Source organism: Pygocentrus nattereri, chromosome 17 (genome assembly GCF_015220715.1).
Source record: "Pygocentrus nattereri isolate fPygNat1 chromosome 17, fPygNat1.pri, whole genome shotgun sequence".
Classification (NCBI taxonomy): Eukaryota; Metazoa; Chordata; class Actinopteri; order Characiformes; family Serrasalmidae; genus Pygocentrus; species Pygocentrus nattereri.
The window spans coordinates 14,566,201-14,585,457 of NC_051227.1; the positions used below are offsets into that span (position 1 = coordinate 14,566,201).

Consider the following 19,257-nt stretch of genomic DNA (forward strand, 5'->3'; position numbering starts at 1 on the left):
GTTAATCAGTTTAGTGGTATTTTATTTATTTATTTATTTATTTATATTATTACAGTAAGTGGTTTTCTATGACAGAACAGATGAGGCCATGATGGAACTCTGCTGAGCTCATCTCCAGCAAGACTGCCATAAATGTTTCCTAGTTCTAGCTAATGATCGTTTTATCTAGCATGTAATGTTAATGCTGGCCAGTCATTGAGACTCCAAGACACAAAACATTTATCCACAAATATCGCACATTGCACTGCCACTGTTTATGCATCTATGTCATATTGCAGAACAATTAACAGGTTTTTGTTTACAGTGCATAGATAGATAGATGGATTCATACTGTCTGTCTATCTATCTATCTATCTATCTATCTATCTATCTATCTATCTATCTATCTATCTAATATCCTTATGTCTTCAGGCTGTAGCAGTATGCTAAATGGGGACTTCTGTCTTGTGTCTGAGGGGACTTTATATTTTCACTTTGAAAGAAAAACAATTTTTCTGCTCTCAAAACCACATGATCTGCTCTCATGGGTGTATGCAGGGTGTTGTGGACCCCAAAGAAAACATAAGACCACATGCAGGGTGTTGTGGACCCCAAAGAAAACATATTTCTTTCAGAAATATCACAATTTTGCTGTAATTGCCAGATAAAAAACCATGAGCCATTTCATGTAAAACATTTCAACAATTGAATGACCCACACATTTTTAAAAAATTGTCATTTTCTGCTTTTTTTTTTCAGTGCACATAAAAACTCATGCACAGGTGCATCGAGGATGAAGCTGCCGTATGGAAACTGGGACGCTCTGTTGATTCTTAGTGTTCAGACCAGAACAAAGCTCGGCCTGAGTGAAGTGAACCAACCCCATATACTGAATGAGATTTGACTCCGTGAGTAAACACTTTCAGTGAGACTCCAGTTTCAGCCACTGCCCCATCATTTCCTTCAGCATTTAACCCTTAGAAGACAAGAACTCTGTCCTTCAGCCAAACTGCCTTAATCTACTGAACAAGTCAGCAGAACAAAACTGTAAACACCACAATAGCTTCTCACAAATTCACATCCTAAGAAAATATCTCCTCTTCTTACAAGTGCAAATGTGGATTTGAAGTTTAGAATCTGCACTTTTCTCCATTTTTTCAATCAGAATGAATGTAAGAGGAGGCATTTTTACACCATATGGAACCTACAGGGTTAAGTGGTGAGATCAGACTAGCAGTGTAAGCTTTTTGACAACTTTTACACATTAAAATGAATAAAAATAATTTTAAAAACCAAATTCAGTTCTTCAAGCTTGCGATTACACAGCATGCATCATAATATTATAGCACAAAACCTAATCCTAACCCTCACCCTGGCCCTAAACCTAACCCTAACCTTAACCTCAACCCAAAACCTAATCCTAACCCTCACCCTGGCTCTAATCCTAACCCTAACCTTAACCCCAACCCAAAACCTAATCCTGACCCTAATCCTAAGTCTCATATGTTTTTGATATGTCACTGAGGGTCTGTTAAGTGTTTCACCTTATCATTCAGTAACTACAGGGACTTCAGTGTAAACTGGCTGAGTTATTCTCAGGTTATAGAAGTGTGTTATAAAGCTTTGGGCACGCTGCTGGACCATTTAGGGGTTAATGAAAGAAAAGAAACAGTCAGACTATGATCACATGCTTGTTCTTATCACGGGATCAACAAAAGGGTGAAACAGGGACTTGCGGGTTCCTTACCAGCTGTCTGACGTAGTGAAAACACAACATGCATTTTCCAAAATGGCCAATCAGAGAGCTGAGAATGAAAACACAGAAACCAACTGACTGCTTCTCCTTCAGCTCCAAATCCCCTCTTTAATTTCTCATCAGCATGACACACACTCTCAGGACACACGTCACTCCCAGGAATCAACATCACACACGCGATTGGTCTTATCGACTCCATGGATCATGAGAAGGTTTTTTTCGAGTGTTTGAATGTATGCTGTCCATTAAGTACAAGCTGTTCATTTTACAGGAGATATTTCTGATAGATTAGGTTGAGGATAATTCACTTGTATAAAGAGCATGAGGAAGGAGAAAGTCAAATGAAAATAAAGTTCAAAACATGAGTAGAAGATTTCAGAGAAAATGAGCCTACTAACAACTAACCGGAAGACCTGGTAGACCCCAAAACTGCCTGCATTAGATAAACAGCACTTAAAGCTTTCGTCTCTGAGAGAGAGGAGAAAATCAAGCTGCTTCAGATCTGAAAACACCCACAGGTGTTTCTGTCCATCCTTCCACTGTGAGAAGACCATTCAGCGCTGTGGTTCTGAAAGGATGTGTAGCTGATCAAGAAGAACCTCACTGAGAAAAGGAGACGGACACATCAAACAAAGAAGCTGAACGATGGACTGACCACCCCGGAGTCCAGACCTCAACACCACTGAATGGGTTTGGGGTGCCTGCTTTGACAGGAAGGTAAATAAATGAAGGATGGTCTCTGAGAGGAGGAATCTGAATGGCACACTGATCAGGCATAACATTAAGACCACCTCCTTGTTTCGACGCTCATTGTCCATTTTATCAGCTCCACTTACTGTATAGGTGCACTTTGTAGTTCTACAGTTACAGACTGTGTTGTGCTGCTCTGAGTGGATCAGACACAGCAGTGCTGCTGGAGTTTTTAAACACTGTGTCCACTCACTGTCCACTCTGTTAGACAGTCCTACCTTCTCAGTCCACCTTGTAGATGTAAAGTCAGAGATGATAGCTCATCTGCTGCTGCACAGTTTGTGTTGGTCATCCTCTAGTCCTTCATCAGTGGTCACAGGACGCTGCCCACAGGAAGCTGTTGGCTGGATGTTTTTGTTTGGTGGACTGTTCTCAGTCCAGCAGTGAAACTGAGGTGTTTAAAAACTCCAGCAGCACTGCTGTGTCTGATCCACTCGCACCAGCACAACACACACTAACGCACCACCACCATGTCAGTGTTACTGCAGTGCTGAGAATGATCCACCATAGTACCTGCTCTGTGAGGGTCCATGGGGTGAACTATCAGCAGTAAGGTTGTTATTAGGGGACCATCCAAATAAAGTGGGACCAAATGTCTGGCATTAACTCTCCTCAATGCCGCGCTGACACTGTTCTGGACTCTTTAGTGTTTCCGTTTTAAAGTATTTATAGAGTCATTCAGTCATATGCAAAAGTTTGAGCACCCCTGGTCAAATGACATGCTCTGTTTGTTTTCTGAGTGAGAATGCATTAACATCCTCTACAGAGAACTCGGAAATACGGCCTTTTCCCGCCAAGTTTAGTGCATTATTTCTATTTATTTATTTAAAATTTTGGAAAAACATAAAGAAAAACCGGGGCCGGATTCACAAAAACGCTTTTAAGAAAAAGGTTCTTAAAAGAAAAACGTTCATAAGAATGTTCTTAAATGCAGTTCTCGAAATAAAATTGATCTTAACAATTTTCTTTAGATTTTCTCAAGAACAATCTTCATTGTTTTGTTATGTCTTTCGATATAGCACTTCATTTGATTCATGTTGTTTACATTTTTACTGCAAATTTTTCACTGCAGAAATCTTAATATCTAATATTTCTTATTTTGAGATATTTGTATGAAAATTATAAGATTGTTTAATGTATTCTTTGGTATTTCTTTACTCATATTAAGTAATTTTATTAAGTAAAATCATCTCATTTTTTGGCAAATAATTTTGCTTGTTTCAATTTCTTACAATAAGCATATTTATCTGCCAATATAGTGAGAATAATAATAATACTTAATAAAAATACTGGAAACAAGTCAAAAGTTGCTTTTTACCACAACAGTGTTAACTGTTATTTAGTTTAATCCACACAGAGGAGCAAAATGGTGGAAAAACATCAAACCAAGCATTTAAATAATTTAGGAAACAAGGACCAGAGGTTATGGAAGAAGGAAATACAGTAATTGTGGGATGACAGAGGAAAGCAAGAGACGAGGATGGACAAGAGCAGATAAAGGGATAAATGTAGTCACTCACCTCGTCAGCTCTTACGGTCAATTATTTAATTATTTATTTATTTAATTATTTATTTAATTATATTATTAATTATTTTCAAAAAAGCACTTGTTCTCAGAAATATTCCTAAGAAAAAGTTAAGAAAAGAAAATAAGAAGTTATTTGAAGAATAAAAGAGTGAAATTTTAGAAGATTTTCTTTCTTAAGACACTGTTGTGAATCCAGCCCATGCTTTTTTACAGTACAGGGTGATTTCAAAAAGATTTATTTCACTTCTAAATTGTTACAGATCAATGCAGTGAACTGTAAATGGTTTAAATGAGCATAAAGTTTATGTAATTGTACAAGGTCTCAGTCTGAACCTCCTCCAGCTGTACGGACTCATCCCACACTGGATTGAGCGTATCGGGTGTCGCTGCACTCACGGCTCTTTCAGTGAGATTTCGGAGATCATCCAGTGCTGTGGAACCAACGCCGAACACTCTGAGCTGTTGAAGCTTCACTGCCCATAAAATCACGCTGCAGTTATGACGGATTCACTTATTGAAGTGGAGAACGCAGAACGCTTTCTGCTCAGGGGTCTCATCTCCTCTCAGACTGAAGGGAGCCACAGTCAGAAACTCTATGACCCCCTCTTACAGTTGGATTGTGATTGGTTCCTCACGGTTGTAAAAGTATGGGCTTTGAAATCGGATGAATCTTTTTTAATCACCCTGTATATCAAATTAAAAAAATAAACAGTAATTGTGTTTTCAAGTGTGCAGTAGTGTGTCTCTGTAGAGGATGTATAAACTTATTTACACTCAGAAATCAACAAAAAAACATCATTTGACCAGGGACGGCCGAACCTTTACCTATGACTGTCTATAGTGTAGAACGTCATCAATAAAAAGCATAGATTTGCATTGGTAATATCATGAAGCGTTAAATTAATTGAATGAGCTCAACATTGGTTTGCATATGAGAGCAGATTTCCACTGAAGTTTGAGTCCAGGGGGAGGAATGCATGTCATTGTCCAAATTTCCAAAGAAAAAGAAAGTAAGAATGCAAAAACAAAACATAAAGTGATAAATAAGTGTTGGCTTACTTGTGGATGTAATACAGTCGTGCAGTTATGATCGTGTTACAGTAGCAGAGAAGAATGAACACTTTGTTACAGTGCAGCTGAGACACCATACAGTCTGTACTTCTTTAATAGCTGGTTGTACTGACACTGTCACTGGGTTTGGGTTTAAACAGGACATTATTTCAAAACCCCACAGCATTCAGGTAGTAACATCCTAAACACTCTGTCTTACAGTATTACTGAGTAAAACACCACAGAACCTTCAGGATTTTGCTCTCTGTCACAACACTAATGTTGAATATACAGTCAGATACAAAGGTTTGGGCACCCCTGATCAAATTCCATGTTTTGTAGGTTAGTATAATTTGTGAGGAAATGTAACCGAACACTTTTATCCAGCAACAGCTATAAACAATAAAACAGTCCGTGTTCCAGCATTTAAACAATCGTCTTTAAAGCACTAAATTCGAAGCTGTCAGGAAAAAACACTTCAGATGTTTTTTATTTCAGTATTTATGGCCTTTTAACTCCCAATTACAGCATCATCCCCACAGTAATTCACTGTTTTTTCACAGAAAATATCTGCAGCTGAGCTGATTTCACTGCAGTGTTTATTACTGAGACATGACTTTAGACTCAAAGGACAAAAGAAAAGGCTCATTCTTAAAGTCAAAATTAAAGCTGGTTAAGACTGGAAATTGAAAATAAAAGTCCAAAATGTGAAAAGTTCTCAGTCAAATGACATTTATTGACTTTCTTCGTGCAAATAAGTGATCAGACTTAAATATGAAGAATTTTGGAAAATTTAAGTGCACAATTTCTATTCATTGCAGTTTAACATATAAAATAAATCAAACAATATAAAATGTGCCAGTACTTTTGCACAGGCCACACTGTGTGTTCCCCCCCCCAATATGTTAAATTGAGCAAATAAACAAATAAAAGAAATAACGCTGGTCTTAATTGACTCACTAAGAAAAGCCCAAAAGGTCTCAGTCAAATGACATTTATTGACTTTCTATGTGAAAATAAGTGAACACACCCTCTACAGAAACACATGCTTTTCAAATTCCAGTCTTAACCAGCTTTAATTTTGACTTTAAGAATGAGCCTTTTCTTTTGTCCTTTGAGTCTAAAGTCATGTCTCAGTAATAAACACTGCAGTGAAATCAGCTCAGCTGCAGATATTTTCTGTGAAAAAACAGTGAATTACTGTGATGATGCTGTAATTGGGAGTTAAAAGGGCGTAAATATGGAAATAAAAACGTAGTGTTTTTTTTCTGACAGCTTGGATTTTGGTGTTTTAAAGGTTTTTTGATTGTTTAAATGCTGGAACACGGACAGTTTTATTGTTTATTGCTGTTGCTGGATAAAAGTGTTCGGTTACATTTCCTCACCAATTCTATTAGTTAAAGTGAAAATGTCTGCAGCTGCATCTCAGTAATCTTGTGGTGCAGGTGGCTGTGGAATCACAGTAAGCAGCTGATAGTTCACTGTGATTTACTGTTAATATGGTTTCAGTAAAGTCATGCCACTAGTAGCCAGTGATTTACTGTCATTTTACAGTGAAATTATACCGTTTGGCAGTAATTGTGTTGAAAAAATATTGTTGCCATCAAAAACACAACATATGTCTCTATTCTTACTTATTTTTTTCCACAAGCAGATGCAGCTCTTTACATACATGTTTCTTAGACAGTGATGATATTAATCTTGTTCATGCTCAATGTAAAAATGTCACTGTAAAATGACAGTGAATCACTGGCTGCATTACCTTCACAGTAATTTACTGAGCCATATTAACAGTAAAATATCAGCTGCATACTGCGACTCCACAGCTATTACACCACAAGATGACGGAGATGGAGCTGTTAGAATAACAGTAATCTCCTGTAAAAGAAATATGAATCAGTGGCCAACTGTGCACTGAAAACATTTATGAAAATATTGACTTTTAGTTTCATAGACATATAAACCAATTTACTATTTAAGTAAACTAAGTAAACAATTCCTTATCAATGAAAAGTTCAGTTCTGTTCACCATGTTTTGCTGTATGTACTCAGAATATTTCGAAAACATAAATACATGTACAGAGACATTTTAACCTTGCTTATGATTTGCACAAACATGACCAAAAACCCAATTCATAACAATACAATTTTTGAACACCTTCATCGTCGTTCCAGCATTAAAACTAAAAAAAAAAGAAAACAAGCATTAAAACCTGAATCATCAGAATAAAAACACTTGAAATGTTTTAATTACAATGTTTATGCCTTTTTAACTCTATCATTTGCCATAATGCTGTACGGTACAGCCCAACATCAACCTCAAAGTAATTTGCTGTATTATAGAATGCAGCTTTTTACTGTGAATAAATGTTAAATATTGTGAAATCATGTCAATAATTAACAGTAATTAACAGCAGATTCATTTTATTCAGTGTACAGTTTTACAGTTTTGGACTTTTGCCCTTTTGTTTGTATTTTTTCAATGGAAAACATGTTAATACTTTACATTTGGTTTAGACCAAACACTGTATTATTCGTGGTAAACATTAATGCAGTTTAAATGACACAAACGGAAAAAAACCTGGTCGGTTACAGAAACGTCACTGCTTCGTCCGTCTTCTCACCTCTTTTTCACAGACTTGCTGAGCAGTCTGAGTTGAGTCCAGTCTTGCTCACCCCTGGAAAAAGCAAATAAGCGACAGGCGGCTGCAAACTGGACGTCGGCCACAGTGGACAGTTACACGGCACCATGTACCCAGGCTTCGTTGGTTGCATTGGACATCCCAGTGTGCCCAAGAGTGCGCTGTGGTAGCCCAGTGTGGAGGTGTAAAAAGCATGAGGCAGTTCTCTGATCTTCTGCGCTCCGGCAGAGCTGAGGTGGCTCCCACCAAAGAATGCAGAAGACTGTGTGGACCCAGACGGATGCAGGTACCTTGGACTGTCCATGCAGAAGGAAAGAGCCTCTCTGGCTTGGTGCGGCTCTACTAGGAAAGGCGAGGGAAACACGAAGCCGTCACTCCTCTTGGATTTTCTCCTGGGTCTGTATTTGTAGTTGGGATGTTCCTTCATGTGCTGAGCTCGAAGCCTTTTGGCTTCGTCGATGTAAGGTCTCTTCTCAGCCTCGGAGAGGAGTTTCCACTCAGCTCCGAGCCGTTTGCTGATCTCAGAGTTGTGCATTTTGGGGTTCTCCATCGCCATCTGCCTCCTCTGGCCTCGGGACCACACCATGAATGCATTCATGGGTCTCTTGATGTGATCCACGGGCTTCGACATGTTCCTCAAAGAGCATTTAACTGATTTGGAGAGGCTGGTTTCAGCAGGAAGAGAAAAGAGAACCTCTACAGGACCTTAAAGTGCCGCTGGATGGGGAGGCTTCGTGCTCAGGTGGATGCTGGAGGATGCGACGCGTGGTCCATTCTTGTGTAAGCGATGCTTCTAAAGCTGTTCGCCTTTAGTTTTGATCCTTTTTGAGAGGGGATTTCCAGTCAAGTGAGCGGAGTTTCAGAGAAAGCTTTAGTGTGAAGACAGAGCGCTGTGTCAGAGCCTCACCCTTCAGCCCCCGGCACCCAATCAGCCTCAGCAACATCACACTATTACAATGAGACCAGAAAAAAACAGCCAGTGAACAGAAACCTTTCTTCCATCAAGTAAACAAAGCTGAATAAAATAAAATCTCTCTTTTGTTTGGCTGGTAAAGTCTGTACTTTACACTATAAAGAACTGATGTACCTTTACAGTATTACATCTACTGTATTGCTTAAATATAGCAGATTGCTGTAAATGAATGTGGTGCATTTTTGAAAAAACAGGTCAAGATTCTTGTCAAATAAGTTAAAATGTTTTAATTTTACAGCAATTTTCAGTTTTTTTGTAAAGGATATTGGGACCTGGCCGGTACTCTGAATACTGGAATGACAGGCTGCAGCTTCACAGCATCCCTTTTGGTCCAGTTTTGGTCATTTTCATTAACTTGCTTTAATTTTTTATGTACAGTTTATTTGATTTGAGTAAAAATAAGTGAATGCATCCTCTATAAAGAATGTGTTTCTGCATGTTTAAGGCACAATTACTGTTTAACATACTAGGAGGAAAAACAAGACTTAAAAATGTGGCCTGTGCAAACATTATGGCACAATTTATATTCACTGTTTTAGTTTTTTTTAATATGACTTAATAAACTTAGCAAATGAATAGAAATTGTGCATTGAAAGTTGCAGAAAAATGTCATATTTGACAGTCTGCTTCCTGTAGAGGACATGTTCACTTATTTTCACTTAGAAAATCAACAAAATGTCATTTCACTGGGGGTGTTAAAACTTTTGCATACAGCTGTATTAACTGTACATTAGGAATTTAGAAATAGTGAATCATTATATAATATATATTAGTTCCCTAAAGAACCTTTCAGGTTTAAACAAGTTTAAATCACATAATCAAAAGGTTCTAGGTCGATCCCTTATACTGGTATAGCACCTTTTTTTATTCACTGATTCACTGACTGACTCATTTTCTGAGAGACTCACGGACTCATTGATTCACTCATTGACTCACTGTTATGGTTGCTGAATGACTGACTGACCCTGTGACTCTCTGAGAGACTCACTGACTCATAGATTCACTCACTGACTCACTGTCATGGTTCCTGAATGACTGATTGACTCAATGACTCTCTGAGAGACTCACTGACTCATTTATTCACTGACTGACACACTGTCAGGGTTCCTTAATGACTGACGCAGTGACCCTCTGAATTATTTACTGATTTACTGACCCATTGACACTGATTCACTGACTAATTCACTGATTCATTAAATAACTCACCAATTGGCTCATTACTTTATTGACTAAATGATTGATTCACTGATGGATTCAGTTACTGACTCAGTGACTCTCTGAGAGACTCACTGGCTCCTTGATTCACTGACTGACTCACTGAGAGGGGTGCCAAATGACTGATTGACTTAGTGTCTCTCTGAGAGACTCATTGATTCATTGTAAACACTTTGATTCTACAGTGGGATGACTTCAGAGCTGTGCCAGTCTTTTTTCCAATTTCACCTCAAAGCATTTGGGCCTTGTACTACGTAAATAAAAAGCTCAGATTCAAGCTCATGCTCAGATTTGCCAGCTCCAGCTCCAGCTGACTTTGACTTCGACAGTTTGTTCTCTGCTTTGACTCAATGGCTGAAGGCTTAAGCGTCTTTGTGAATCTTGTGCTGAAGCCTCGCTCAATCCTCTCAGCTAAATAAACCATGAATTTGGCCTTTGTCTGCTGGCAAAAGAAACATTCACGAGATTTGGTTTGGTGGTCTTCAGAGGAAATGTCTTATTCTTCTCCTGCTGCAATGCTGGACGGAATACAGTCAACAAGGCCAGCATAAAGAATTAGTAAACAAAGGCCATGAAGAAATGTACGCCATACTCTACCAAAGATGTGAGACGATTCTGTTCACGACAGAAAACTTTAATTATGCTGAGACTATGCACTCCACAGCCGCTTTCTTAGAAACCCCTGCATTGTACATGCTAACTACTAAAAAAGCAAACGTCTGATGCCTAACATGTCTTGGCTAGTCAGATACGGTACTGTGCAAAAGTCAGAGACCACTCTTCATTTAATTCCCAGTCAAAATGACCATTAAGCCTTTGGAACCCCAGACTTGTTTATCTTTAGGCCTAGGGTCTGTTTATACTTATAGTTCGGTTTCCTTGGTCCTGAGCAGTATGTGAAATCCCCCCTGGTGTTTGGGGGGGTCCCATGTTTGCTGGCTGGCTGCTAACATCACCCGCCATAGTGGCCCTAATGCCAGATTCAGCACCAAATCTGTATTCGAGCATCTGTTTTACCCCAGTGGACAGCACAATTTCATGCCAGATCTCTTCACTGACATACCAGAATTGAGATTTTGAGACATTCAGAGGATTCAAGAGGTTAATTAATTAATTAAGTGACCCTTATTAGTCCCACAACCAGGAAATTTGACCTCCGCATTTAACCCATCCATGCAGTGAAACACCACACACACATTAGGGGGCAATCAGCGCACTTGCCCAGAGCAGTGGGCAGCCCTATCCACAGCACCTGGGGAGCAGTTGGGGGTTAGGTGTCTTGCTCAAGGATACCTCAGTCACGTACTGTGAGCTCTGGGGATCGAACTGGTGACCTTCCGATCACAGGGCCGGTTCCCTAACCTCCAGCCCATGACAATTAGGGGTACTGATCCCCCGAGACCCCCCTGGTCCAGATTAGAACAGAAAATGATCCATTGTTGGCTATTTAGTTCGCTTTGCATTCTCACTGACAATTGACATCAAGCCAAAAGATGGCAACCAAAGTCATACAGACAAAAATCTGCAACTGATTAGGCAGATTCTATCATGTACAGTTGATGAAAATAACTGGGATGATTTGCAACGAACCTTCTGAATAACACTGTACAATCATTCTTATCTTAACAAGAATATGTATGTCTTGTTTTATCTCTGTCTTGTAATATATTAAAGCAATAAGCCATGAGAGGCAGCGCTTTACCACAGTTTCTTCATAAGTCCTTATCCACTCTATAATGACCAGTTCTGAGTTTAGAGCTCATGCAGACAGTCTTCAGAACATCTTTAGAACGTCTTTTGTGTTCACATTTCAAGTGAAGCGCATAGGAAATTATTTAGAAGCAGACCTCCTTTGAGGGCCTTGGTCTGCTTATTCGGACCAGGGTTCCTTTAAACCCAATCAAACCTGCCGAGTGCGAACACGCCCTTATTCTTCATTTATCTCCTTTATAGCTAATATTTAAGTTATTTAAGTATGAGAGTGAGATACAGATGCATGCACCCATATGAACTCCTGGGGTTAAAGATGTTCATTTTTCAGTGTCAGGCAAAAAAAGTAGAAATTCATCAGAAGCTTCAACAACTGAATATATTGTCACTGTCCAATGAAAAACATGCATCTTACTTTTCTGCATCGTTTATGCTGAGATGATTGGACCAATAGAAATGCTCCAAAATTGCTTAGAATAAAGTACCTTTCCACTGCAAGTAAACTTTAAAGTTACTATTTTGGAGATACCTGTTTTTCTTTGGACAGCGGCACTAATTTTCAGTGAGTCTCTCTTTCTCTTTATGCCAGCTTCCATTCTTTTCAGGAGCCTCACTTTCAGCTCCTCAAAGAATCTGCAGACACGCCTCCAAAGCTCAGTCTTAGAAGCTGGTTGATGATTTTCTGAAGTAATCAAACCCATTCAGTGGTGCTGAGCTCTGGACTCTGGGGCGGTCAGTCCATCGTTCAGCTTCTTTGTTTGATGTGTCCGTCTCCTTTTCTCAGTGAGGTTCTTCTAGATCAGCTACATGTCCTTTCAGACCCACAGTGCTGAGTGGTCTTCTCACAGTGGAAGGATGGACAGAAACACCTGTGGATGTTTTCAGATCTGAAGCAGCTTGATTTTCTCCTCTCTCTCAAACATCAAAGCTTTAAGTGCTGTTTTGGTGTCTATCAGGTCTTCTAGGTGGTTGTTAGGAGCAACATTTTCTCTGTAGCTTTTTTCAGCTGCAGTTCTTGAAACTCTTGTTTTTTCCTGTTGACTCATGGATTATATCATATCTAATCTCCTCTTAATGGCCGTGTAGAAATGAAATAAATGAAGGGTGCTTTCAGACATCTGCACTGTACTGTGTGTGTTGGGGTAAGAAGGGGGGGGTTTATCTGCTTCAGGCAGGGATTTCACACAGAGGTGGGCACTGACCACAGTATGAAGTTGATTGGTTTGTATTGGCCCTCACTGCCAGATAAGGCCCCCACTGATGGAGCCTTCAAACCTAAGATTTCTCACCAGACATTTTCTTTCATCAGCAGGAGATTGGGAGGTAGATGGTCTTCTGGTCTGCACTGATACCTTTTTACACAGCATGGGATTCTCTTGCAGTAAGAAGAAACAAGGCTACGCAATCCCTCTATCAGGTTTCAGAGAGAAAGATGAATGAGAAGTATGTGATACTCGGTGCCTTACATTGCTTGTCAGTAGTTTGGGAACACCAAGCTTTTTACAACAGTTTTACTATAGATTAATATATTTTCTTTTTCACAACTTTACCATTTTTCTTTACAGATCTGAAGTAACAGCTGATACAAGCTTTTCTCCCATGGTTTTGATGTCAGCACTTATCACCACTCAAACCTTTCAAGTGTTTAAACCAGCTTTGGACCAAAAGAGTTTTAAAGTATACTTTTAACAATAGTTTAGAAAAGAAAATTGTCAAATTATGAAGTAAGCAAAACCTGCTCTTCATTCCAAGGACTATGACACTGGGGTGCCAGGAGGGCCAAGTCCTTCTTATTTGGAAGACAACCTTGTTCTTGCATCCTGATGCCTTTATTTCCACCTTAAACAAATAAACGCGACTGCCAAAGCTCTCTTTAATATGCGCTATATAGCCAAAAGTATGTGGACACCACTCCTAATTTTTTAATTCAGGTGTTTCAGCCACATCCATGTTGCATTTCTCATTGCAGAGCTCCAAACTGCCTCTAGAAGCAGCAAGAACTGTGTGTCAGGAGCTTCATGAAATGGGTTTCCAGGCCGGCAGATGCACAGAAGCCTAAGATCACTATGCACAATACCAAGCGTTGGCTGGAGTGGTGTAAAGTGCCGCCACTGGACTCTGGAGCAGTGAATGAATCAGCTTCTCTGTCTGTCAGTCTGAGGAACGAATCTGGGTTTGGTGGAGGTCATTAGAACGATACCTACCGGAATGCACAGTGGCAGTAAAGTTTGGTGGAGAAGGGATAATGGGCTAGGGCTGTTTTTCAGGCCCCTTAGTTCCAGTGAAGAGTGGTGCTACAGCACACGAAGACATTTTACACAATTATATCGCTTTTGTCGGAAGAAAACCTTGCGTATCTCCAAAATGGTGACTTTACAGGAGAATGAAAAAACTTACTTTACTTTTAATGTAAGTCAAAGGAACCAGATGTCTTTTCAAGTCATTTTGAGCCATTTCTTTTGGTCCATCCATCATGAAATGTACACACAATATAAATGGCAACAGGTGTTTTTAGATTATGTCAAAAACTCAAAAACAACAAAAATCAAAATACAAGGTTTTCTTCCGACAATAGTGATATGCTTCCAGCTTTGTGTTAGCATTTTGGGGAAGAGTCTTACCTGTTCCAGCATGACTGAGCCCCTGAGCACAGGGCAGCTCCATAAAGACATGGTATGACCAGTTTGGTATGGAAGAACTCCTGTGGCCTGCACAGAGCCCTGACCTCAACCCCACTGAGCACTTGTGGGATGAACTGGAAAGTAGGCTGTGAGCCAGACCCCTGGCATCAGTGTCTGACCTCACATTGACTGAAAATTCAAATTCCCACAGACACACTACAAAATCTTGAGGAAAGTTTTTCCAGAATAGTGGAGACTGTTTGGGGGGCAACTCCATATTAATGCCCATGTTTATGTAATGGGATGTCCAATGAGCTCATATAGGTGTTTTGGCCATATAGTACACCAGTCTTCAAGCATTTGCCCCACGCATCTAATCCTAGTGCTGCTAAAGGTAAAACTCTGGTTAATTAGCCTTTACCTGATTCTGACATAATGTGTCCTAGCAGAACTGTTCACAGTGGTGGTGAATGGAACCAGACATCTGCCTCTAAAAGCTCCCTCACAGAAAGGTGTTATGAATAACAACTGCCTGATGTCTGAGACACTGACGCTGTATTTTTTATTAATAGTCCCTGTTTTGTCCCATACAATGAACCATTTTCACATCAAACCACTCTGAATGAGACAGTGGATTCTCCTTTAACGGCTGTATAAGTGTGTGATGGAGTAGGAATGCAGTTGGTCGGCCATAAACCTACATACAGTATATCTCGCCCAATGTTTTACACTTTCCCATCCAATGAAGGGTTTCTGGGCGTCACCGAGACATTTATGAGGGGAATCCTTCAGATTAGCTCTGCACCGCGGGGATTTCGGTAAAGCTTGCACTTATTTTAATCATATTTGGGAGAAGTCAAGCTTCTCTAATAGCCTTTCATGAAAATATTGCTAGTAAAGTGTGTTTAAGGAAAGCAAGGCGACAGCTCCAATCCTGAGACATGTCATGCACCACCTTCTCCCAGCCTGGTGACATTAATGCTGGAACCATTTGGAGATAAATCCAGCGGCCATTCCAGCAGGCCTATCTGCAAGCCTTCGGATCGCACGAGTCAGCAAAAGCCACAAAGACACACTTGCAATGAGGCATTTGAGAGGAAAAGCGCCAAACGCAGGCCACAGATTTTGAACGAGCCACGGCAAATTAGGTGCCAGCTTGCAAGTGAAATGTGTGGGGTAAGCAGGACGATGCTTAAGAGGAGCTCAGCTGGGATCTTGTAGGATAGGATGATTATTTTGGTCTGAAATGTCAGACGTGTAATAAAGTGTCAGTGACCCAGGACTGCGCATTAGTTGTTTACAACTTGAAGACTTTTGGTTTTTTGGTATTCAACTTTCCATTTTCCTCTTTTTATTCAACTCAGACTCAGTGGCCACTTTATTGGAAATGTCTCTTGTAGCTCCACCTTGCTGGTGTACAGTTAGAGACCAGTGGTGGACAAAGTACACAAACCATGTACTTGAGTTAAAGTAGAGACACCCAAGGTAAAATATTACTCCAGTAAAAGTAGAAGTTCCTCCCTTTAGACCTCCATTTGAGTAAAAGTACTAAAGTATTTACCTTCAAATGTACTTAAGTATCAAAAGTAAAAGTACTAAAAGAGTAATTCTGGCTCTGATGTCCTGTTATCATTTTTATAACAAGACTCTCTTCATGAACTCATTTCAGGTGAAAGTCCTCCAGCGTCTCTCTTGGTAAACCAGTCTTTTAATAGAACGTCATTAATTAGTGACGCTGACGTCTATTAAAATGATCATAAGCACAAAACACTGAAGGTAAACAGTTTCCATCAGGGAGAACCGAGTGGCTCTGAAATCACTTTTACACACAAGCAAAGTTTCAGTTTAAGATTTATTTACAACTTAGTTCCAAGTTTAAGTTGAATAAAAACCGGCTTTAAACTCAGGATCACAGATGAGCTCCTTTACTATGTTGATCTGTAGGCCTCTGTTCATAAACATAAACCAGCCCAAACTAATTTACTATAAAATGAAATGGTGTTTGTAGAAATTCAGAACAAAGCCGCTGTTACAGGATAGCTGAGTGGAGGTTTAAAAACACTGGAAAACGGGAAGTTCCGATGCAGGAAGGTTTATTAAGTCCACAGCAAAAAAGTGCACGTTGTTCCAAAATCCCAAAAATAATTAATTCAAAAAGAAAAATGAAAATAAAGGGAAGGCAAAACCAAAAAAAAAAATCAACTTGATACAAACTCCTATCAAAAAACATGCCTTCAACTATGGCCTTACACACAGAACTGCACACCAAGCTAGCTTCACCCTCACTCTCACCAAACATGCGAGTTCTCCATTTTATAAACCCCTTAACCTATTGGGTTCAACCAACCACAGGTAAGTTTGCAGGTAAGTTTTAAAATGTACCAATTCTTTATATTTATAAATTTTACTTTAGTTAATCTATATTATTTAATCAATATTTTAACATAAATATAAAACATTTAATATTAAAACATTCCTACTGCAACTACTATTTGGAACCATGAAAACTGGTCCCCCTCCCCCTGCTCAAGCATGGGAGATGGAACATTCCACTTATAGGACAACCCCAAGACTACATAACCCACAACCCCCTTAGGCTCGGATCCTTTGACCTGCAACAGGCTGCTGCCATGCTGCAACAAACAGGTAAGTCAAACTCCTCACAAAACAAAGTTATTTCAAATAAATAGAATAATAGATAAATTGGTTATTCTCTACACCATCAGCTGGCCACCCTGAACAGTGCAAGATAATCACAATTGTTTTGATTTGCAGAGTCTCAAAAAGGTCCGCCTGGTGTTTGCCGCTGCAGCCATGTGGGTAACAATAAAAGAGTCTTTAAAACTTGGAGGTTGTCTTGTGTTTTCTAAAATTTCATGGAACGGACGAGAGCTCCGTTTCAGCCGCGTCAGTCACGACTGCATATGTGGACATATTTCTATATTGTGCTCTATTTACACAAAGTTAGGTTAGTTCATCATTTATGTTGAACAGACTCTCCCAAAATTTTACGCTGCTGCGCTGACGTTGAACCGTGTGCTGCACTGGGTCGGTATGACCAACAGGTCAAAACCAGCTCTAAACAAAGTGACCGCTGTGCCCTGATTGGAGTGAAAAAAGTCAGATATTAGACTCTGAAATGTAGTGGAGTGAAAATAAAAAGTCTCCCAGAATGGAAAAACTTCAGTACAGATACACAAAAAAAATACTTTAGTACAGAAACTAATTACATTTACTCAGTTACTGTCCACCACTGTTAGAGACAGTAGACCATCTTTTGATGCACAGAGTGTGTTGGTGCTGAGAACAGTCCACCAGTCCAATTATATCTGGACATCAATGGTCCTCGGGTCAGAAAACTGGCTGTCTACAGTGCTGTGAAAAAGTATTTGCCTCTCACCTGAGTTCTTCTATTTTTGCTTATTTGTCAACACAAACATTTCAGATCATTCAACTCATTTTAGTGTAAGATAAACACACAGCCCAGCTTTTAAATTATCATTCCATTTATTAAAGATTATGTGAAAAAGTAACTGCCCCTAAACCTAATAACTGGTTGTGCGTCACTCGGCTGTAACAGCCTCAGTCATACGATTGCGATCACTGACCACTGTGGAGGAATGTTGTCCCACTCTTCTTTACAGAATTGTTTTAATTTGGCTACATTGGAGGGTTTTTGAGCGTGAACTGACCGTTTAAGGTCTTGACGTCGGATTCAAGTCAGGACTTCGACTCGGCCGCTGCAAGACCTTAATACTGTTTGTTTTGAGGCACTGAGAGGTGGACTTGCTTTTGTGCTTCAGATCTTTGTCCTGCTGCATAACCCAACTGCGCTTGAGCTTTAGGTCACGGGTGGACATTCTCCTTCAGGATCTTCTGACAGAGAGCAGAACCACACTACCACCACCGTGGTTGATTGCCGTAACACTGATGTGGTGGTGGTGTGTTAGTGTGTGTTGTGCTGGTACAAGTGGATCAGACACAGTAGCACTGTTGGAGTTTTTAAACACCTCAGTGTCACTGCTGGACTGAGAATAGTCCATCAACCAAAAATATCCAGCCAGCAGCGTCCTGTGACCACTGATGGACTAGAGGATGACCAACACAAACTGTGCAGCAGCAGATGAGCTGTCGTCTCTGACTTTACATCTACAAGGTGGACCGACAAAGTAGGAGTGTCTAATGAGTGGACACAGTGAGTGGACACAGTGTTTAAAACTCCAGCAGCACTGCTGTGTCTGATCCACTCATACCAGCACAACACACACTAACACACCACCACATCAGTGTCACTGCAGTGCTGAGAATGACCCACCACCCAAATAGTACCTGCTCTGTGAGGGTCCATGGGGGTCCTGACCACTGAAGAACAGTGTAAAAGGGGGTAACAAAGTATCAGAGAAACAGATGGACTGCAGTCTGTAACTGTAGAACTACAAAGTGCAGCTATACAGTAAGTGGAGCTGATAAAGTGGACAATGAGCTCAGAAGCAAGGAGGTGGTCATGATGTTATGCCTAATGGGTGCATATCATAGAGATGCCCAGTCAAAAAAATGAAATGTTAAATGTTGAATTTACATAAAAATGTTATGTCAAGTTGTTCCCAATCTTTGTGGCAGCTTCAGAGATACTTGATTGGGTAATTTGTACTTAATGAGAATCACACTAAATAATTTTAGCACCTTCTGATTATCCAGACTGATTATTTTATGTATTACTCAAAAAGACAATGTTGAAATAACTTTAAAATGTTTTGGCCTGTGGTTTGCGCAGCTGTGTTAATTAGCGTTTAGGATCAGTTCATTGAGTAATAAGTGTTCAGTGAGTTTAAGTAAACATCAAGTTAAAAGGTTTGAGTCACATCTACATCGTTTAATGAAGTTGTTACTGAACTACTGCAGAATCACACTCGGCAAAAGTCTTCACCAGCACCAAAGTTCAAAGGCGTCAATCCTTTTCCTGTCCTGTTTTCTTACAGTTCAGCATAACAGACGGCATAATTTCATAATAAGCTTATTTTCAGGGACCAGAA

At 39.8% G+C, this 19,257-nt stretch overlaps 1 protein-coding gene across 1 annotated transcript; it reads right to left on the reverse strand.

Moving 5' to 3' along the window:
• Positions 1–7,481: 7,481 nt before the first annotated feature.
• Positions 7,482–8,478, reverse strand: LOC108432456 (transcription factor Sox-14). Its single transcript, XM_017706278.2, has one exon. It carries the CDS (start codon positions 8,334–8,336, stop codon positions 7,695–7,697), a length of 642 nt encoding a protein of 213 aa, XP_017561767.1. The 5' UTR covers positions 8,337–8,478; the 3' UTR covers positions 7,482–7,694.
• Positions 8,479–19,257: the final 10,779 nt, after the last annotated feature.

Excerpts from the sequence above, each read along its gene's own strand:
- LOC108432456 (XM_017706278.2), bottom strand. The coding sequence starts at position 8,336 with ATGTCGAAGCCCGTGGATCACATCAAGAGACCCATGAATGCATTCATG.